Source organism: Rattus norvegicus, chromosome 13, assembly GCF_036323735.1.
Source record: "Rattus norvegicus strain BN/NHsdMcwi chromosome 13, GRCr8, whole genome shotgun sequence".
NCBI classification, from domain to species: Eukaryota; Metazoa; Chordata; class Mammalia; order Rodentia; family Muridae; genus Rattus; species Rattus norvegicus.
Genome location: NC_086031.1, coordinates 9,412,774 through 9,436,697, shown reverse-complemented (window position 1 = coordinate 9,436,697; position 23,924 = coordinate 9,412,774). Strand labels below are relative to the sequence as shown.

Genomic DNA, 23,924 nt, shown 5'->3' with positions numbered 1-23,924 from the left:
TTAATAAAATAAATTTGGGTGTGGTAAACCATGTCTCACTTGAATGATATAATCATATCTTATTTGTATATATTATAAACCAAGAATGAAGTACATCATACTTATGACTTCCTTATGAACATGTGAATATGCCATATTATATGATGGGGTAAAACTGAGTGAACCCTAACTATTCTTCTGGAATCTGTGTCACACTTAGAAGGACCTCCATGGAACACTCCTCCATTGTTGGTGGGATTGCATACTGGTACAACCATTCTGGAAATCAGTCTGGAGATTCCTCAGAAAATTGGACATTGAACTGCCTGAGGATCCAGCTATACCTCTCTTGGGCATATACCCAAAAGATGCCCCAACATATAAAAAAGACACGTGCTCCACTATGTTCATAGCAGACTTATTTATAATAGCCAGAAGCTGGAAAGAACCCAGATGCCCTTCTACAGAGGAATGGATACAGAAATTGTGGTACATCTACACAATGGAATATTACTCAGCTATCAAAAACAATGCCGTTTTGAAATTCATAGACAAATGGTTGGAACTGGAAAATATAATCCTGAGTGAGGTAATCCAATCATAGAAAAACACACATGGTATGCACTCATTGATAAGTGGCTATTAGCCCAAATGCTTGAATTACCCTAGATGCCTAGAACAAATGAAACTCAAGAAGGATGATCAAAATGTGAATGCAGGGAATAGAGAGGCAAAGATTAAAACAGACACAGAAGGAACACCCATTCAGAGCCTGCCCCACATGTGACCCATACATATACAGCCATCCAATTAGACAAGATGGATGAAGCAAAGAAGTGCAGGCCGACAGGAGCAGGATGTAGATCTCTCCTGGGAGACACAGCCAGAATACAGCAAATACAGAGGCGAATACCAGCAGCAAACCACAGAACTGAGAACGGGACCCCAGTTTAAGGAATCAGAGAAAGAACTGGAAGAGCTTGAAGGAGCTCAAGATCCCTTATGAACAACAATGCCAAGCAACCAGAGTTTCCAGGGACTAAGCCACTACCTAAAGACTATACATGGACTGACCCTGGAATCTGACCTATAGGTAGCAATGAATATATATTCTAGTAAGATCACCAGTGGAAGGGGAAGCCCTTGGTCCTACTAAGACTGAACCCCCATGAATGTGATTGTTGGGGGGAGGGCAGCAATGGGGGGAGGATGGGGAGGGGAACACCCATAAAGACGGGGAGGGGGAGGGATTAGGGGGATGTTTGCCTGGAAACCGGGAAAGGGAATAACACTCGAAATGTATATAAGAAATACTCAAGTTAATAAAAAAAAAAAAAGAATTTGTAGGCAGTTCATGGTTGCTGGGAGCAGGAACTGGACCGACATTTTCCTTAGTGATATAGTCACTGATAACCCCATACTCCTTTAAGGAACCCTAATTAATCTCATTGGTTTGCCAAGAACATAAACAAAATTGTCTTTTTAAGAATAAATAAAAAGACAAGACAAGCTACTTAAGAGAAATAAAAATAAGGCACCTTTATGATCACAGGACTTGGTATTTACAATGAAATTTCAAGGAGGGAAGAAAACACCCAAGGGGAAAAAAAAAGAAGGACCTCCATGTCTTCAAATTATTTTCAAACTTTATTTTATTTACTCAGAAATTTGTATAAACTTAATCATAAACTTGTATGAATATAATGGAAATATGTATTAAGTATTGTTAATTCATCCCCTTACAATTATTATATATAATATATATTAATCATATTTTACCATAATCATTTCATATCCCTTTCTCCCATTTTCCAACAAGTCTCTCTCCTATTATCTTTCTTTCTTCTTTATTTTTTATTTGCTTTTTTGTTTGTTTGTTTGTTTGTTTGCAATCCTCTCTACTTCATTGTTTGGCCAGTGTAAATTACTTCTTCATTTTTTGAGAATCTCAGGTAGTCCAGGCTAGTCATGAGCACTACATAGCTGAGAGTTAATGCCTAGTCATCGTACCTGTGCCTGTCGAGTGGTGGGAATGCAGATGTGTGCTGCCATCTCCAGCTCACACATGCAATTTCAGAGATTTTTAAAGAAAAACTATAGGTCTAAGTGTGTGTGTGTGTGTGTGTGTGTGTGTGTGTGTGTGTGTGTGTGTCTGTGTGTGTGTGTGTATGTGTGTGTTTGTATATGATCACAGTTGCTCCAAAGATCGCATCCAATCCTCTGGAGCTGGAGCTGCAAAGAGTTGAAAGCTACACTTGTGTATGCTGCGAATTCAGCTTGGGTGTGCTTCAACAACATTATGTACGTTTAACTGAGCCCTCTATAGATTTTAGGGTTTGTTTGTTTGTGTTTGTTTTTGTTTTTAATGTTCAGCCCTTTTAGTTTAATCTAATTTGGGGGTTTTGTTTGGTTAATACTTTTAATTTTCCATTCATTTAAGTTGATTTTCATTTTTGTTAATTTTTCCCCTACTGTGTATGAAACAGTTGATATAACCATGTCTTTTTAAAATGGTCTTATGAATCATCAATAAAAAGGACTTCTTCAACTAGTAGGATATCAGACAATAAAAGTCCTAAACTGCTTCTCGATACAGGCTGGAAGGAAAGAGAAATGCTGTCATTTTATTCCATCATTTGGAGTTGATAGTTTCAATGATTGGAGTTTGAAAGACATTCTTAGAAGCTGTTTGTCCTCTCTGTGCTCCTCCCTGTTTGATAGCTTTCTGTAAGGGCTGATTTATGTTGCATCTGGGAAGCAGATAGAGGCAAACTTCTTAGTCATTCTGAATGATCCACAAAATGCCATACAGTCTCTTGATGAAATCCATAATGCTGTCTTAGTTACCTTGATACTGTTGTGATATGATACTGTGACCAAGGCAGATTATAGAAAAAAGAGGTTATTGGAACGTATGGTCCAATGGTTTAGATTCCAGGACCATTATGGAGAGGAGCACAGTAGCAGGCAGCCAGCTGCCTTATATGTTGATACATAAGCATAGGGAGAAAGCATAAAGAGAGTTGAAAAAGGCTTCGATTTGTTTAAATCTCAAAGCACTACCCTCAATGACACATTTTGGTAAAGTTTGTAAATAAAGATAGAATTGCATAATAAAATTAGCCCTGGAGATCTGACAGTGGGTCCTATGAAGTGACCTCAGTATCCTCCCAACTGTAGGAGTCCACATCTCATGTGTACACAGTGCTCAGGTCAGAGGCTAGAGGGTGGTTTCTATTTAACAGAAAGCACTGTGATGGAAACCACTCTCAACATGGACAGCTGTGTCAAGCTCATTCAAAGAGCTGCAATGGTTTTGCTTTTGAGGAACTGAAATGTTGTGTTTCTAGGTTCATACGAGCTTGTGGGTGGTAAAGAGCTAAATAGAACATTGCTCTCCACCCAAAAGGATCTTTCTTACTTATACCACCTTTGAGGTGCTTCTTCAAGGCTTGAGATGTCTGACATATAATTCTTGTCATCCAGTGCAATTGGAGTCTGCCACCATCCTTGGTATGTCTTTTTTATGATGTCTAGAGCCATTTGTCTACAAATTGAGGCAAAATTTTGAGGATCCTGAAGCTGTCATTACTGGAGAAGAATATTTGAAGGGTTTTCATCCTTAAGAATTGTCTTTTCATGAGGAAAGACACACCTAAAGGAAGAAGTTTCAACTTCAAAAACTGAGGGACCTATCTAAGTTTCCCTAACATTAATTTCAATGTCACACAGTTATGAACTCATAAACTATCTATACTAATGAGATCATACATGGACAAACAGGATAGTAAATGAATAGTAAAGTAGGTAATAAAATACATTTTAGAACAGTGACCATGAGCATTAAAATATTTAGAAAAAGAATGGTGAGAGTAAATAAGTACTTTATAGTTTTTCTTTCTTAATGTTGCCTTCATGTTCTTTAAAGATGTCGCTTTGTTTGAGGAATATCTAATTCACTGTGATCTCTTTTGTTTCTTTAATCAATTAAACAAGGTGCCATAGGAAATTTATGGGCACTCAAATATTTTCCAGCTATCCGGTAGCTTGCATTTTGAGTTAAATGATGTCAATGTGTTTTTTGAAGTTACTGAATGACATATATTATCTACAATACTGAACAGAAGTTGGCATCAAAGAAAACAAGGTTTCTTAAGGCTTGTGATGATGACTGGAAAAAGAAAAACTTACTGTTCCTAATTTTTCCATTATTTCTTTTTCCTTAATTTTATTCCCCTATACCACCAGGGTCTTAAATTTTGTTCAAGTGTTTCCTATTCACTACCTAGCAGTCCCTTATAGTTTATTTTCTTTTGCTCATAAAATACCCTGATAAACCAACTTCAGGAAGGAAGGATTTATTTCTGCTCATCATTCAGGTATACAATCCATTATGGAAGGAAAATCCCAGTAAGGGGAGCATGAGTTGACTCAATAGTCACATGGTATCCACAGCCATGAGACAGAAACAGAATGATAGTGTTTGTACTCAGCTCAGATTTTCCTTATAATATAGGTTACCATCTTATCCCATGGGAGAGTGACATTCTCAGAGATGGCTTCCCAGCAAAATTAATTTAAGAAACTCTATGCTCTGGCTGCTTATATGTCAACTTAACATAAACTATGGTCACTGGGACAGAGTGATCCTTAATAAAATTTTTCCCCTTCAAAATTTGCTTGTGGAGAAGCTTGTACAACATTGCCTTGGTTGATGATTGTTATTGGAAATCCCACCTCACAGTGAGTGGCGTCACTCATGAGGTGGTGGCCCTGGACCTGACATACATAGCAAAGCTGTCTGAGTAAGGGTCAAGGAGCAAGCCAGTAAGCATGGTTTCTTGAGGCTCTCTGCTGTCTTGTTCCTGCCTTGTCTTTCATTTTTGACTTCCCATGATGATAGACATATAATTCGAAGTATATGGTAAAATAAACTTTATTTGTCTACAGACTGCTTTGGTCATGGTGTTTTATCATAGTAATAGTAACCCTGACCAAAAAAATCAACATTACACACATGCTAACTTAATCTAGATCATCACTTATAGGTTTGCTTGTAGGCTTGCTCCCAGATGATTGTAGACCTTGTCAACTTCACATTTAACATAACTTGACAATTATCCAAACATCATTCACATATTTGTTTCACTCATGAGTAAGCCCAAGCTACATGTAATCTTTGCAACAGAGAGAAAGAGAGAGACAAACAGTGATAGAGAGAGACAGAAACAGAGAGAGAAAGAGAGAGAAAGAGAGAGAGAGAGAGAGAGAGAGAGAGAGAGAGAGAGAGAGACAGACAGAGACAGAGACAGAGACAGAAAGAGGCAAGATATGGCCTTTAGACAATAGAGGGTCTCAAAAATTGACTTCAAGATTTCTGAGCATAGACAACTGAATCCCTCACCCAGAATTTCTGACTCAGTAGATCTGGATGAAGCCTGAGATGGTTCTATTTAATATATTTTTAGTAGTTATAAATGGCCTGGCCCCTAAAACAAATATTTAGAATTACAACATGTCCTGTAATGGTTGTTCAGTGTTCTTTATTTACTATGATTTACATTACTTATAAAGGCCTATATATATTTCATCAGATAGTTTTGACATACCCTTTTTATTTTTAAAAAACAGGATATTTGTATATTTTTAGAGGGGGAATTTGTGAATGTGAGTGTAAATATCTGAAGAAGCCAGGGTAAGGTATAAGATTCCCTGTGGCTGGAGACACAGGCAGTTGTGAGTCACCCTGTATGTATGCTACTATTAAACTCAAGTCCTCTTCAAGGGCAATATGTACTCACTTAGCTTCTCTCTGTATCCTGTAGCTTATTCCTATATGCTGACTCTCATTGTCCCATGCGAATGGTAGTAATGGTTTAGAATTTTGCTGTCCTACCTGAGGGACACTTACACACACACACACACACACACACACACACACACACACACACAGGCACAGGCACACAGGCACAGGCACACACACAGAGAGGCACTGGACAAGTATTTACAAGTATAAGTATACGTGTGTGTGACAAATTCATGAGCTTATTTTGAATAAAGAATCTGTTGCATATGACTTAGTAATGATAAGCAATGTATTTGCTTTTGTTATATAGTAGCATGGCAAGCATTTTTTTATAGAATGGTTTTGAACCTGTACAGTATAATTTTCTAAAATTTTATCTATAATTTAAATCTTTATCACATTTTTTCTTTATTTTCCTTTTCTTTTTTTAACGTTTAAGAATGCCAAAAAGTAGTCTAATAGGGTAGGACTATTATAGTCTAAAAGGCTATAATCTCACTTAATCAGTAACCTATGGCAGATAATGAGTGGCATATTTTCTTGAATTTAAAAAAAATACGGGCTGGTGATATAGCTTTCTTGGTAAAGTTAGATTATTAGCACCACACGGAGGGGATTGGGAAGTGCATACCAAGTACTCAAGAAGTAGAGGAGGATGGATTTGTAGTATAAGAAGGTTCAAAACCTGTCTGGGCTACATGACTCCTGTCTTAATATGATGATTTTAAATAAAATTAATTTTAAAAATGAAAAAGGACTGATGATATAGCTTACTGATAGAATAGCCTCCAAGCATATGAATGCCTGCAGGTTCAACCCCAAGGAACAGATACATTCACACACACACACACACACACACACACACACACACACACACACACACACACATTGATCTTCACCAACTAAGCCATAGAAAATGGGCTTTGAATCAGACATAAATAAGGTTTGCTGATTCCTGGCCTGGGACATCTATAAAACAGTGAGTCAAACCTGAGCTTGCAGTGCTTATCATCATCTTGGTATACTACCTTCTCCAGACAAAGAAGTTACAGCAATTCTGGTGTGTAAAGAGGTAAATGAGAAATGACTACATGGTAATATAATTACAAATTAACAAATGTATTTCTTCAAAAATGTATTTAATATAATGCTCAACTTGTTTAATCATATTTATGTAACTTATGTTTTAATAATGAACATGTCTATTAAGCAACTTTCAAAATTTCTGAAAATCTAACCTTTGTTCCTCCTGTACTTAACGAATTTCTGCAAAGCACTGTTACTGTTTTAAACCTTACACACTATGTTTCTTGACATTTCTGATTTGGAGCCTGATACATACAACCTACAACTTATCTTCTGTGGTGTTTTGAATTTTCTTGGCCCAATGAGTGACACTATTAAGAGGCGTGGCCTTATTGGAGTACACGGGGCCTTCTTGGAGTAGGTGTGGCCTTGGTTGAGGAAGTATGTCATTGTGGATATGTGTCTGAAAACCTTCTTCCTAGCTATGTGGAAGGCAGTCTTCTCCTAGAGGCCTTCAGATAAAGACATAGAACTCTCAGCTCCTCCTGCACCATGCCTCTCTGGACACTGCCATGATTTTGCCATGATGATAATAGACTGAACCTCTGAAGCTGTAAGCCAGACATAATTAAATATTTCCCTTATAAGGGTTGCTTTAGTCTTGGTGTCTGTTAACAGAGGCAAAACACTAACTAATACAGCTTTTAGTTAGGTTAACTGGATCCTTCTTTCAAGACTAATTGGAGTCTCCTGCTGGAAATCTTGTACCTCTTTCTCTGAACAAAATGTCCTGTTTCCTTCTGCCCCAACGCCAAGAGACCCATCCTTCTCTCTACAGTCCATTGGATACCCTACTTTATGGTACACAAACTATTGAACTACAAGATCTGTGCCCTTTTTTGTGGTGTAGTTTGATACATTTCACTGATATTTTCCACCAGGGATCTGGGTTCAGTTTCTAACACAGTTATAACCTAATAGTTAATGAGGCCTTCTGAAAACCCAGATTTTAAAACACCTGAAATTTTTAAATTAGACTTCTAGTATGTGACTCTGAGAATTAAACTCAAGTCATCAGGGTTGACAACATATCCCTTTACTGGATGAGCCATCTTGCTAGCTCATGCTGAGATTTTCTTGGTATTTTCTGTAACTTTTATTATTCCAACTAATGGAAATTGCTCAAGGATAAATGATTCTTCTCTGCACATATTACAGATTGTAGTGATTATCCTTAAGGGTTGGATGAGCACAGTATTTTATGTTGTCTAGATGGGCAAATTACATCTTATCAATTGGATGAGTTTATTGTGTGGTGTGCTCTTTCATGTGGTGACTTAATTGAGTTCAAGAGAGTGTATGGTGGCCAGATGCACCCGGCCCACCACAGAATTGGGATGTATATGCTTGGCATGGTGGAAACCAGCCAAGAGAGCTGTGGATGAGGGTAGGGCAGCCTGACAGGGTGTCATGTTTGGATGACTCACAGACAGCAGGTCAGAAAGTAGATAGGGGCATCATGGAGCCACTGAGATAAATTAGTGCTAGTTCTAATGCCCTTCTGGAGCCAGAACTTGAAAGAGAGCTTGACAGCCAGGGTACTCTCAGAAACCAACTCTGCAAATTTTTGTTTTTCTTACACACACACACACACACACACACACACACACACACACACACACACACACGCACACACATAAGCACACCACATATATGTAAAAATTTAAAGACACATGTACATATTTATTGTTAGCTTTAAATGTCCACTTGCTACAACTTAGAATCACCCTGAGAGAGAATCAGTTGAGCCTTTTTTAGACTGAGCTCTTTCTGGTCTATAGGGAGATTGTTTTGATGGCTGATCAAGGTAGGGATAATCACTCTGAATGTGGTCTCTGAAATCATGTGGGTTGGGCCCTGTACTGCACAAATGTTAAGAAACCTACTTGAGAATAAACAAGGGAGAAAAATGCATTTATTTTCTTTTCTCTTCACTGTGCATGAATTGTGATTGACTAGGATTCCAGTTCTTGCTTTCACTTCTCCAAAATTTTGGATTCTAATCAGGAATCATAAAAACGAAATAAACCACTTTTTGCCATTTTTTTTTGGACAGAGTATAGTAGAATACATATATACATACATACATGCATACATACATTATGCATGCATGCATGTATACATATATACACATAAACATACAAATACACGTGCATACATACATACACATATATTCATGGAGAGTAAAAAGAAGTATTGATTTTTAACTTATACATTTGATACCTTATCAGGGAAACAAAGCTTGACCAAAGCATTTCTAGACCTCAGTGCAGATCTTCCTGGGAAACTCCTCCCTTGTAGCCTAACCCAGACGAAGATGCTTAAGCACTCTATTTACAGACCTCCCTTTATTCCTGGGAAGCCATGGGAAGGACTAACTCACCTCATAGTCTATGTCCAGAGCATCTGTCTCACCCTTGGTCTGGAAGTGCTGTGTGTTCATGTCCACAGTGAAGTTTGCCTGCTTGCCCACTCGCTCCAGGAGAACTGAATGCCAATGCTGATCATCTAGAAGGCTACCCATGATGACCAAGGGCACTGTGCTGCTCAGCCGAGCTTTGCTGTCATCTGAACAGGGAGGAAGAAAAGAATGGAGTCTTAGCTACAGCATCTTTGAATCCTACCCATCAACAGCATTGATTGCTGGTTACCTGAGGCTTCTTCAAACAAACCCAGCTAGAGCTGTCCTTCTACCTTGCATATTACTGGCCATTTACTAGGAGTCATACATAGGTTTTTCCCTCTGATTTCGGAGCCCAGGTCCAGACTCTACTGACAGAAAATATAAGCTATCCCAGGTTTTCAGGACATCAGCATTTGCATGGTGACAGGAATGTTTATACTATTGACCACAGGAATAAAATTAAAAGAAGTTTCTATGCTTAAAAAAGCAATTAAATATACACAAATCGACTTTTGAGGATTGTGAATGAAGAAAGCAGATCTTGACCAACTTTGGAGCAAGCCAGTGGCCATAAAGAGTGTGACTGTGCATAAAGGAACAGAAAAACAAACAGAACAAACAAAAACCCCTCAACATTTTAGATGCAACTTTTAACTACTTACTGTATGAACTGAGTCCCTCCACCAAAATGTAATCGCTGCCACTATCACACAGATTTTGTCTTAAAATTAATCTGAAGCTGTCATGTATTTTTAAATCTTTATAAATCGTGTGTGTGTGTGTGTGTGTGTGTGTGTGTGTGTGTGTGTGTGTGTGTAAGGATTTTCAGCAGAAGAAGGCTGACCGACAAGGCTACCAGCACCCTCCCAGACTCTGTGTAAGATTACTGCACAGAAGGAAGGTTAGTTTAGCAGCAATGTAAAATTTAATGTCTGCTGCTGGTTCAGCATCTTTAAAAGTTATGCCAACTTAAACTCCTGCTATAATTTATGACTATCTGTTAGGCACAATTATATTTCTGAGTAATTTTAACATATTAGGTGTGTGTGTGTGTGTGTGTGTGTGTGTGTGTGTGTGTGTGTGTGTGTGTGTGTGGTGTGTACTAAGATGCACCTTTGGAAGTCAGAGACAACCTTGAACATCAGTCTTCACCTTCCAATTTGCTTCACACAGGGTATCTTGTTTACCCCTTATTATCCCTGAGTAACCCTCCTATAAACGTCTGGAGATTCTCTATTATCTCTTTCTCTCATCCTGCAGTAAAAACTTTTACAAAGTTATAGAGAGTCTGGCTTTAAGCAGGTGTTGGTGATCCACATTCAGATTCTCTCATTTATGTGGCAAACACTTGACCCATTGAGCCACCCCTTTAAGTAACTTAGTGTATATTTCTCTTGGTATAGAGTTGAGCAATCTCTTCATTCTTATAAACCATATTCTCTGACATTTGACCATTTGTTTGACAACAATTTGGATTTTGTCAGTATAAACTTTGAGGTTATCTTCCTGTTCTATGACTTTTTGAATGTTGCTTTTCTCTTTCAGTTACTTTAGTACTGAATATATTTTTATTGAGACTCACTATTTGAGGGCTGGGGAAATAGCTCAGCAGTCTACGTTCTTGCTTTGCAAGCTCCAGAACCATATTATAGATCACTAGAAACCCTAGTAAATTAATGTGGTGACTCACTGTAATTCCAGCTCTGGACAGTGGACACTGAGTATTCCAGTGTAAACTGCCTCACAAGACACCCCATCTTATGGAGATCTGGGTTGAACTGAGAGACCTTCCTTGATTAATAAAGATGAAGTACAATGATGGATGATTTTCAACATCAATGGTGGGCCTCCATTTGCAGGTTCATACAGATGCATTATCACCCACATGCATGTGTGCCCACAAACAAACAAAGGAAAAACTCTGCACACACATGTTTAACATGTGAACATATGAAAAACAGAAAAGAAAAAGGAATCAACATAACAACCTTTTTCATAACAACCCATCCCTGCTTTGAGATCAGAAGAAATACCCTAGCCTATTTTACCATTAATTCATTTTGCATTTATAAACCCAGATGTTTCTTGCTTTATTCAGGAAGGTAGACAGTCTGCGCTATCAGATTCCTGTTAATATGCTATCTCAGATGGACATCTTTAAAACAAGGGTTACTGAAGTGCAGACAAAGCAATCTACATGGTAAAGTCCAAGTCAGAACAGGGAGCATTACTTCTTGGCCCTAATCATTTGCTTTCTGAAAATGTATTCTACAAGAATAAATTAGTAAATCACTGAAAAAAGGCTAATGATTTTAATAATGAACACAATGTTCAGTATTTTGGATAAAGATTAAACATACATGTAAAATAAACAAAAAAATATGATAGATGTTAAAGTACATATATGAAGTTCTAATATTGTAAATATTAATGAGTGAAAACTATATTTTAGATGAATAAAAATAGAATATCTAATGATATTTAAAATATCATTAAATATGATATCTAATAACTTAAAATTCTAAACACTGGGTTTAAACAAGTGGAATAGAAATGGGCAAGTGCATAAAAAACATAGCTATGCAAAAACATCAATAAATACTATGAGTCCATGAAGGACATTGAGTTCCTTAGGACTAGAATTAATCCAAGGTTGTGTGCTGCCATGTGGGTCCTCAGAATTGAACTCAGTTCCTCTGTAAAAGCAAATGTGCTTTTAATGGCTGAGACATCTCTAAGTCAGCATCTTAAGTATTTATGATTAGAATATGTGTGTGTGTGTGTGTGTGTGTGTGTGTGTGTGTGAGTGTGTACAGAGGATTCCAGGATTCTACCTGTTTCTGCCTCCCCAGTACTGAGTTTACAACTTTTGCTATCAAACCCAGTCTTTCATTATGGATTCTGAAGGTGAACAGGCCAACACTCAGACACTCATCCTGAGCAGCAAACACTTTACTTAATAATCATGTTTTCAAACTTATCAATTTTCTTACATAGGTAATGGTATTACTCATATTGCTTTTGTATTTTTAAACAATTCATTATTTTATTGTATGTGGATCTATGTGAATCCATGAAGGCCAGAAGAAGGCATTGGATCTCCTGGAGCTAGAATTGTAGACAGGTATGAGAGCTCTGACATAGATCCCAGGACCCAACTCCAGTTCTCTCCAAGAAAAAGTAGTGCTCATAACCACTGGGCTATATCTCTAAACACTTCCATACATTGTTTCAATCATTCCTCATCACAACTCAGAAAAAATAATACATGGTTGTTTGCATAAAAGCTGTTTAACTTACACAAAGACCTTAAAAATCAGTTAATGCTCAGCCCTACTTGACTTAACAGCTGTTTAGGTTTTCTAGGACAGGGAAGACATGGTGGTGTAGCAGGCTTTTATTATATGCAGGACTCACGAGTGGTCTCCTAAGGGCCCAAGTGAGAACACTATAACCAAGGGAATTCATTCCATATGACATGATCCCATGTCAGCACCACCTGCCTTCTTAAAATGATAGGCCAACTCACTACGTATCACTAACATAATAAATTCTGTAATTGGAAATCCAGCATGAGTTGCTCAGTCCATGCTTCTCACTATTGTCTAGCTTCTCTGACTTTCCTACCATATAAAGGTGTTCTCATAATGATTTTCTGTGATGTGCTTTAGTAGGTGGACAGGTGCTATGATTTAATTAATGTTACAAAGCTTGAAGAAAGTAGAAATATTTTAGAAGAAGGGAATGAAAAATACAACCTGTAGACCAATAGTGTTCAGCTTATTGCTTACTTTTACTGCTAGCTTTTCAGAATTTTGAATCATCTAGAAGTCAAATATTTGGAAATATCTGTGAGTGAGTTTCTAAGACAGGGTTGAGGTAGAAAGACCCACCTTCAAAGTGGAGCACAAGTAATGTGGGCTGAGGACCAGGAGTGAGTCAGGAGGAGAAAGTGAACTGAGTATGAACATTCATCTCTTGTTCTGCTTCCTGACTGCTGATGTAATGTAGCCATAAACATCATGTCTACCATGATGGACTGTACCATGACTTACGAGGTATAATAAGTCCTTCCTTCCTTCCTTCTTTCCTTCCTTTCTTCCTTCCTTCCTTCCTCCCTCCCTTTCTTCCCCAAGATCCTTTGGTCAGGTATTTTAGCACAACAACAGATAATGAATACTTAGTTTATCATGTGCCTATTTCATAAATTATTGAATTTATGAAGAACTTTTCATATATGTTGACAGTGACTAAAATATCTGTCTTCCTTCACAATCAGTTCTAATGAACTTAAGATCACCTTGAACAATCACCTTCATAGCTTAAACACAGATATTGACCATCTACCTGATAGTTATTAGTATACTGTTTGATGCAGACATATAGTTTGATATGATTTACAGTGTTAGAAAACTAGGTAACTCAAAGGTGTACAGTTATGGGATCTTACATAATAAACAGTCATCATAGAATACAGTTAGAAATAACATATATAGAGAATGGAGATGTGTCTCCATTGTCAAAGTATTATAATTGTCAAATTGCATAATATCCAAAAGATCCTGGGTTTTAAGACCAGCACTGCATAAACCAGATATGTGGTGACTATAATCTTAGAAGTCCAGAGGTAAAGGTAGAAGGACCTGAAGTTCCAGTTCCTTCTCAGCTACATAGCAAGGTTAAAACCCAGTCTGGATGCAGGAGCCTCTGTCTCCCAATATAACAAAACAAAAAGGAAATACTGGCTAAGATTGACATATGTCTTAAATGTGATATACATATGCATATATATTAAACTAGCTGAATGTAGACACTTGAAAAGTAGAAAAGGCCTTTTGGAAGATTTGATCATTATTTTATGTATACATGTTAATTGATTAATAAGATGTCTAAAATTCAAAGGAGCTATAGAATATATGATCACTGGTTTTTGCAGAGTTAATTAAAGTTGCCACTGTGTTAACAAGTTGTCATAGAGTCTATAGCATTAGCCTCTGAGCCTGAACCTGGCCCCTAAATGACACCTAGCTTTGTTACTGTTTTTGGCAAGATTTTCATTATTCTGAATCTATTTTTGCTGGGATCTCCTAATATTCCACTTCAGTTCAAAAACACTGAACTTTTGTAAGGATGAGTAACTTGCATGCTCCATTGATGTATTGCTCAGAACTTAACCACAGTTCACCAGCCACTCCATTCTGTTCTTTAATTCTCCATGTCCCCGTGTTGTTCTTACCTTTGTAATTCTACAGAAGGCAGATTGCCATAGGTATTGAAAGGAATCCTTTGAATGTTGGGAGGGAAGACACTCTACCCCTCCATGAAGAGTAAAATCTCATGCCCAGAGAGTAATTTTTTTTTAAATCTGTGTACTATACTTGGAAAATAGGACAAGGCAACTACCTAGTGAAATTTCATCACAGAACCAGTTCTGCCCAACGATCACAGCACGCATTAGATAAAACAAGCTGCCACTTGAAGAACAGTGTGCTGTCTCTAGTTTAGCTATCTTCCTTATTGTTATTCTGTGTGCGTGTGCAAGTATGGTTCTGTGTGTGTGTGTGTGTGCGCGCGCGCACGTGTGCACATGCTTAATCTCCAGTATTGTTCTTTAATTATTCTCCACCTTGTTGTTTTGGATTTTTTTTCTTGTTTGTTTGTTTGAAACAAAGTTTGCTACTGGCTTACAATTTACCAAATAAGCTAGGGAGAATGGCTATCAAGACCCAGGGTTCCTTGTATCTCCTGCCCAATACTGGGATTGAAAGCAAGTACAAGGTTAGGGACTGGAAATTGAATTCAGTTACTTAGGGTGATATTACAAGAAAGTTAGAAACAGAGTCAACTCTGCAAAGCATATTTTGTATTCATCTTATATGTCAGGCATCAATCTTACAAATAAATCTTGGAAATGTGTTGGTACTTCCTACTTATTTTCCTTATATTTACTGGGAAGACCAAGCAGATAACTGGTGCTGCCACTGAAGAAGGATCAGAATAAAGGCCCACATTGTTTGCTGTTGGGAGCTAACATGTACAATGGACATTCTTGATGACTAAAATATAGCTTGTGTTGATGTCCCTGTGTATCTTGGAGCTTGTACCTTGTATTAAACTATACATTCCTGCTTATTATATAATAAATACTAAGAACAATGTGTTTTCTCCTTTATATTAATACATAATAAAGGGTAAAAAGGAAAGGAATCTCACAAAGCAGCCCCTCTGGGGCCTAGAACGATGGTTCAACAGAGTAAAGGGATAAGCCATTGAGCTTGTTGACCTTAATGGGATTGTAGGCAATCACATAGAAAAAAGTGAGACCAAACCCATGCAAACTGTCCTCTGCCCTTTGTGCCATGACAATTGTACTATGACACACCACAACAGTAAAAATAAATCAATGCATTTTATCAATTTTAAAATACAAAAAGCCACTTCTTTTTTCTACAACACACATTTTATCTGTTTGCTTTTTTTTTCATGAAAGAAGAGGTCATTTTGTCTTCCTCTGTGCACAAATGAACTCAGCACCTACCTCCCGGGACCTGTCTTTCCTTTCCTTTATTCCATGAGAAGGCTTAAGAGAATCCCTTCCTTTTCTCCCCAGGTGAGAACTTGGGTCCAATGAATGCAGACCTACTGGCAGTGAAGCTAGTCCAAGGGAACAGCTCACTCAGACAGGGAAAACAATTCTACTGTAGAAAGGCAGGAACATACTCTTTATTGAACAGCTGCTATTCAGTTCCCAGGCTCACCCTTCAAGGGACAGGCCATTCTAACAAAGGAAAGGCCTGGGGTTAGTTTTCATTAGCATATGCAGACAGTACCTCTCACTAAGAAGAACAAAACAAGTGGGTTTTTTTTGGTTTTTTTTTTGTTTTTTTTCCCATCAATTAGGTGTTTTTGTTGGGTTCCTTGGTTGGGTTTTTTTGTTTTGCATTATTTTGGATATAGAAGGCTTTTATGAAAAGTAATATATAATAGGTACATATAATTTTTTTTTAAAAATTACTTTAGAGTTGAGCTCTGAAAAATTATGTTAAATATATAGATTAAAAGATATTAAGAAGTTATGCTGTAGTTTCCCATACATAGAAATATTGTCTGGTATCACAGAATGATATCTCTACAAAAGAAAGAAAGAAAGAAAGAGAGAAAGGAAGAAAGAAAGAGAGAAAGGAAGAGAGAAAGAAAGAGAGAAAGAAAGAGAGAAAGAAAGAAAAAAATAAGTACCACCATGTAAATGAAATATTTGAAATTAGTTGCTGTTCTACTTGCATAAAGACAAAGTAAATAGAAAAATGGAATAGATCCCTTTCATAGCACAACACTGAGTCCAATTGATATGTGTGAAGATGATCCCATGTGTTGTAGTTTCCTTGAAAAAAAGTCAAGTATGAACACCTGCAGTCCTGCATTTGTATTCTTACAACTCATGTACTACTACTACTACTACTACTACTACTACTACTACTACTACTACTACTACTACTATTATTATTATTAGTAGTAGTAGTAGTAAATGTGTGCATGACCATGATTACTTATAACCTCAGCACTCAGTGACAGAAATCGGTAGATCTTAAGGACTTGCTGATGACCCAACCTAGACTCAAATATGCTTTTGGGTCAGTAAGAGACTTTGTCTCAAGGCAATATTACACAGAGAGCTCCACATGTGTGTGCACATGTATGTGCATCTGCTAATGTTCTTTCAACACAAAACACACACACACACACACACACACACACACACACACACACACACACAAACTGAAAGCAGCTATGATGTTTAGAACTATTTTCCCCTCTAAGCTAATCTTTAAACCTGTCAGTTTGGAGACATCTCCCTTCTATATTGAAACTATAAAAAAATTAGAAAGAAGGAAACCAATTGTAACAACATATAATTCAGGGTTCAGTGATCTAAAAGTACCTACATCCTTTATCTCTGTGTTTCTATTTCTAACTTGCAGCCTTTGTGAAACCTAAATATGAAGATTGTCCCACTTCAGATTAACTTTGCCTTTTTTTCAACCACAGATATCCAATGAGTGGCAAGTCAGTACAAGGCTGTGGGTTTGAATTCAACCCCTAGAATGCAGATAAAAAGCAAGCAGTCCCAACTCATGCTTCATGGACTGAGGGTAGGAAGGGGAAGTAGGGACAGAAGGATCCCTGGGGTTTGTTTGTCAGTCTGCTTGGTCAAATCAGTAAGCTACAAATTCAAAGAGAGACTGACACAAAAAGAAGGGGCAGTCCTTGAGGAAGATATCCTAGCTTCACCTCTGTCCTCAACAATCTTATACACATTATATGCATAGGTCTGACCTTACCCAGGTTCAAGTATAGAGCTAGCCTGCCCTTCTGGAGTTCAAGGGTAACGTGGTCTCCACGTTGTCCTTCTCCATGGAAGAGAACCCCATCTCCTTGCATGCTCTTGAACTTCAGGGAGATCACATCTTTGAGCGTGCTCATCGTCTTCTGATTGAACCTGTATAAAAGTGTGCTCCGGCCATCAAAGTCAGCTACATCTGATCCTGAGAGCAGAGAGAAGAGAGAAAGGAACATTAGTGTGTTTCCTACAGCAGCTATTTTTGTTTTTCATCTTTGATGCTGCTCAGTTCATAGAAATATTCCTGAATTCTGTACGATCTCTCCTACAAGGAGGGACACAGAATAGAACCAACCTACATAGAGTCCAAGGAATCCTTCATTTGTAAGCTGATCATACATGCCACACTGAAGTAGAAACACCTATTAGTGATTATTGAACAAAACAAGAACAGTAGCAGGTCCAGAAACGGAGCTGTCACATAATTCCCTCCAATTATTTATATTAAGTAGGAAAGGCTCAAGGCAATGATTGGTCCTTCAGGTGAGAGGGAGCGCATTAGAGAAAATAGTGAGAGAACCTAACTCACTCCATATTAGAACAGACAGCCATGTTAGGCCTTAAGCTTCAATTTTCTGGAAGGACAACCAAGGCTTCTTGGAAAACACAAACACACACACACACACACACACACACACACACACACACATCAAAAAGGCAGTGAATCAGCAATTGTCCCAACATCTGGCCAGAGGCTTACAACATATATGGAAAAAGTTACGGTAAGGTAACTCTCTCTTCCTCCCTTGAGGTATGAAGCAATCAGAAGTGTACAGATACCACATAGCAATAGCTTAACCAATCCTGGTAATGGTGACCCAACTGCAACTAGAAAAACCCTAACTGTCTTTAAAAGTGACCTGTGAGCTCCCCTTGTGGTCACCATTTTGCTTAGATAGGTAAACTCCACATGATGGCTTTTTCTGCAGAAGAAATGCTCTTTGTGTTTGCATATTATTCAAATCTGAGTTCTTCTTTTAGTGATTCTCGAATTCTTACAATGCAGTAACTGGAGATCTAGAAACAATGGAACTTAGAATTAATGATAAGATTACTTTAAAGAATGGAGAGGAACTTCATAGCATTAGGAAAGAGAAATGTAGGGAAAGTGAGAAAAATATATACCTGCTATGCAAGGGATAATGAGACATCCAACAGGAGCCTCCTCAGAGAGCAGCTCCTGTAAAGAAATACCTCTGAGGAATTTTGGCCCTATCCTTGGAACAAATAAATTACCTTATATTGTAAATACTTTTGGAGGTGGCAGACAAATTGTCTCTTAACATCTGCCTCAGTGAGAGTTACAGGGAACTGTGGCCTGATTGAGTTATGTGATCTAACATAAAGGTCCAAGCCCATGTTCTATCTGCCATCCTGTGCATAAGGAGACAGGTTATTAATGCCACATGCACCTGCATCAGGCTTTTCTGGACCAGTGCTGGTGTGTAATAACCTTTTATGACTTACCCTTCTTGCTAATTTGATTCTAACTTTTGAACATCTGATCTCTTTATCCTAAACTCCAGGCTATGATTGAAAAGGAGATAGCCTTTATTATGGCAACTCTTGATTAATGCACTCTTTTCTAGAATCATATCCTAAGAATTCTGAAGATTCTCAGGGGTTTGGTGGGAAATATTAGACAGTATGGAGACTGATGATTTCACAAAGAGGTAATATGATTTTATTGCCTTACTTGGACTGTTAATATACTGTTTTAATGTTTTAGGTAAAACATTCAGCCACCATTACTATGTTTTGGCATTTGTTCTTATCTGTGATAGTGATTTAGTTGAGACATAAATCTTAAAGAAATGTATATGATAATATAGAATTTGTCAACATGTACATACATTGTTTAATATAAACTTAGAATTTCTAAACAAATGTTATTTATTGAAAGCTTGATACAAGTGCCTATGGCACTGTAACCCTGTTTATCTAATTTCTGAAAAACATGCTGCTTTGTTGAGCAGTATGCCTGTTTTCCCTGCACATAACCTATTCACCCATTATGAAGTTAGAAAAGATATTAGCTGAGCCTTATAGCTATAGAGTTGACAATACTGAGGTTGCTAGATTTATGAATGGCACTATTAACCTTGCTTAGTAACAGGACGTGAGGGGAAGATCAAGGGACCTTCACCTGGAAGTCAATCACAATTCTTTTCTGCCTTTACTAGCTGGGATTGATCTTGTGATATTCTAGTATGTAGGGATTTGAGGTTACAGATTAGAGGTATTCACAGCTTCCACAACAGGGAGGGAGGTTGCAGTAGAGTAGTTGTACCATTACCACTAATGCCCCTTTAGTTAACACCATGTCAATGCTCTGAAAGAATCATAAAAGTTTTGTTTGTGAAACTGGACTTTGGTGGTGTCCTTACTTTGGTCTGTCTACAATTCACTATCTGGGATGAATAGTCATTTATTCACTTCTTCCCAGGGAAAGTTCAAATGATGATTACAAATTATAATTTTGATTTTTTTCTTCACACTATTGCCATTGATAGATACAGGAACTTTACTTACTTCAACTTCAACTTGGGTGTATTCATTGTTTACCATTCTTTACTCCCTACTGCTGCCTTTAAATACCAGTTCTTTACCCTCAGTTTTCTTGACAACAGCTTGGCCAAATTCTTTGGATGATATCACTTCATACTTGATAATGTATGCCAGTGGAATTTTGTTTGGCATATTATCCCAAATTCTGTTAATAAGGAGGTCAGATAGTGAAAGCCAAGAAGTCTTGATATAAACAAATTTATGAAGTATATGCTTACAGATGAACTGACAAATGTCTATCAAAATATCCAGTGGAGAAATTATTTAGTAATGTGTGTGAGTGAGTGAGTGAGTGTGTGTGTGTGTGTGTGTGTTTGTGTGTATGTGTTTATGTAGCCATTCATGCACATTCATGTTTACATATGCTACATGTGAACTTTATATATTGACACTTGGTTCTTTCTCACCTTTTTTTTAAAGAGAATCATGACAAAAAACAAAAGGTCTGTCCACATTCAATGCAAACACGATTTTTCTTCAAGTATTTTTTTTCTGTGTTCCTTTTTTTTTTTTAAATTAACTTGAGTATTTCTTATTTACATTTCGAATGTTATTCCCTTTCCCGGCTTCCAGGAAAACATCCCCCTAATCCCTCCTCCTCCCCTTCTTTATTGGTGTTCCCCTCCCCATCCTTCCCCCATTGCCGCCCTCCCCTCAACAATCACATTCACTGAGTGTTCAGTCTTAGCAGGACCAAGGGCTTCCCCTTCCACTGGTGATCTTACTAGGATATTCATTGCTGCCTATGAGGTCAGAGTCCAGGGTCAGTCCATGTATAGTATTTAGGTAGTGGCTTAGTCCCTGGAAGCTCTGGTTGCTTGGCATTGTTGTTCATAAGGGGTCTCGAGCCCCTTCAAGCTCTTTCAGTTCTTTCTCTGATTCCTTCAACGGGGGTCCTATTCTCAGTTCAATGGTTTGCTGCTGGCATTCGCCTCTGTATTTGCTGTATTCTGGCTGTGTCTCTCAGGAGAGATCTACATCTTGCTCCTGTCGGCCTGCACTTCTTTGCTTCATCCATCTTGTCTAATTGGGTGGCTGTATATGTATGGGCCACATGTGGGGCAGGCTCTGAATGGGTGTTCCTTCTGCCTCTATTCTAACTTTGCCTCTCTATTCCCTGCCAAGGGTAGTCTTGTTCCCCTTTTAAAGAAGGAGTGAAGCATTCACATTTTGATCATCCTTCTTGAGTTTCATTTGTTCTAGGCATCTAGGGTAATTCATGCCTTTGGGCTAATAGCCACTTATCAATGAATGCATACCATGTGTGTTTTTCTGTGATTGGGTTACCTCACTCGCCAGCATTTGTTGTCACCTGAGTTTTTGATCTTAGCCATTCTCACTGGTGTGAGCTGAAATCTCAGGGTTGTTTTGATTTGCATTTCCCTTATGCCTAAAGATGTTATACATTTCTTTAGGTGTTTCTCAGTCATTTGGCACTCCTCAGCTGTGAATTCTTTGTTTAGTTCTGAACCCCAATTTTTAATAGGGTTATTTGTCTCCCTGCGGTCTAACTTCTTGAGTTCTTTGTATATTTTCGATTTTTTTTTCTGGATGCAGTTTTTTTAATCTTTGAAAACATGTGATTTTATTTACAGCAATATAACACCTTTACAAAGAAATGACAATTTTCATGGATACATTTCACTGGATCTTACTGCCTTGCTACCTTTATTAAAAGTCGATTTTAGTAAAGGCATGATGAATTCCATTTTTAAAAAGTTTTTTTCTTTATTCGATTTTTTTATATACAAAACAAATGTTATTCCCATTCCTGGTTACCGGGACATAAGCCCCCTATCCACTTCCCATTCTTTATAAGGTTGTTTCCCTCCCCATCCACTCTCCCTTCCCAACATTCCCTTACACTGAGAGTTCAACATAGGCATCACCAAGGGCTTACCCTCCCATTGGTGCCCAACAAGTCCATTCCCTGCTACATATGCAGTTAGAGCTATGGGTCAGTCCATGTATAGACGTTGAGTAGTGATTTTGTCACTGGGATCTCTGGTTGGTTGTTCTTATAGGGTTGCAAGCCTTTTCAACTCTTTCAATCCATTCTCTAGTTCCTTCGACAGGGTCCCCATTTTCAGTTCAGTAGTTTGATGCTAACATTCAACTCTGTATTTGACATTCTCTGGCTGTGTCTCTCAAGAGACATCTATATCAGTTTCCTGTCAGCATGCACTTTTTAGCTTCATCCGTCTTATCTAGTTTTGGTGACTATATATATATATATATATATATATATATGGGCCACATGTGGGAAAGGCTCTGAAAGGCCATACCTTTACTTAATGCTCCAAACTTTGCCTCTATATCCCCTCCTATGAAGATTTTCCCCCTTTTAAGAAGGAGTGAAGCATCCACACTTAAGTCTTCCTTCATCTTGAGCTTCAGGTGGTCTCTGGATTGTATATTGTATTTTTGGCTAATATCCACTTATTAGTGAGAGCATACCATCTGTGTTTTTCTGTGATTGGGTTACCTCACTCAGGATGATACTTTCTAGTGCAATCCATGTCTATGAATTTCATGAAGTCATTGTTTTTGATTGCTAAGGCTGATATGAACATAGGGGAGCATGTGTCCTTCTTATATGTTGGAGCATCTTTTGGATTGTATGCCCAGGAGACATATAGCTGGGTCCTAAGGTAGTGCAATTTCCAGAGGAACATCCAGAATGATTTCCAGAGAAGTTTTCCAAGTTTGCAATCCCACCAAAAATGGAGGAGTGTTCCTCTTTCTCTACATCCTCGACAGCATCTGTTATCACCTGAGTTTTGAACTTAGCCATTCTGACTGGTGGGAGGTGAAATCTCAGGGTTGTTTTGATTTGCATATTCCTGATGACTAAGGATGTTCTGAATTTCTTTAGGTATTTCTCTGCCATTCAATATTCCTCAGCTGAGAATTCTTTGTTTAGCTCTGTACCCCATTTGTAATAGGGTTTTTGGCTCTATGGAGTCTACCTTCATGGGCTCCTTTTATAATTTAGATATTCACCTTCTATCAGATATAGGATTGGTAAAGATCTTTTCCCAATCTATTGGTTGCCAATTTTTCATAATGATATTGTCCTTTGCCTTGCAGAAGCTTTGCAGTTTTATGAGGTCCCATTTGTCGATTCTTGATCTGAAAGCATAAGCCATTGATTGGTGTTTTGGTCAGGACATTTTCCCCAGTGCTCATGTGATCAAGACTCTTACACAGTTTTTATTCAATTAATTTGAGTGTATCTAATTTTATGTGCAGGTCCTTGATCCACTTGGACTTAAGCTTTGTGCAGGGCAATAAGAATGAGTTGATGTGCATTTGTCTACATGCTGACCTAAAGGTGTACCGGCACCATTTGTTGAAAATGCTATCTTTTTTCTATTGGATAGTTTTAGCTCCTTTGTCATAGATCAAGTGATCATAGATGTATGGGTTCATTTCTGGTTCTTCAATTCTATTCCACAGATCTACTTACCTGTCTCTGTACCAATACCATACAGTTTTTTTTTTTATCACTATTGCTCAGTAATACTGTTTGAGGTGAGGGATGGTGCTTCACCCAGAAGTTCTTTTGCTGTAAAGTATAGATTTCACTATCCTTAGTTTTTTGTTATTTCAAATAAATTTTCAAATTGCTCTTTCTAACTCCATGAAAAATTGAGTTGAAATTTTGATATGGATTGCATTAA

At 37.8% G+C, this 23,924-nt stretch overlaps 1 protein-coding gene across 5 annotated transcripts in view; it reads right to left on the bottom strand.

The window, feature by feature from the left end:
- Cntnap5a (contactin associated protein-like 5A) overlaps positions 1-23,924 on the bottom strand; it is a 1,008,100-nt gene that overhangs the window by 539,450 nt on the left and 444,726 nt on the right. For all 5 annotated transcript variants that reach the window (XR_005492234.2, XR_005492233.2, XM_039090650.2 and 2 more), the window contains exons 5-6: positions 17,615-17,818; positions 9,255-9,439 (exon numbers count right to left, since the gene is read on the bottom strand). Coding sequence is in view for 3 of the 5 variants with exons in the window: in XM_039090650.2 (XP_038946578.1) it covers positions 9,255-9,439; positions 17,615-17,818 (389 nt within the window). In the remaining 2 variants the exon portion in view is untranslated. The remainder of the gene's footprint in view (positions 1-9,254; positions 9,440-17,614; positions 17,819-23,924) is intronic.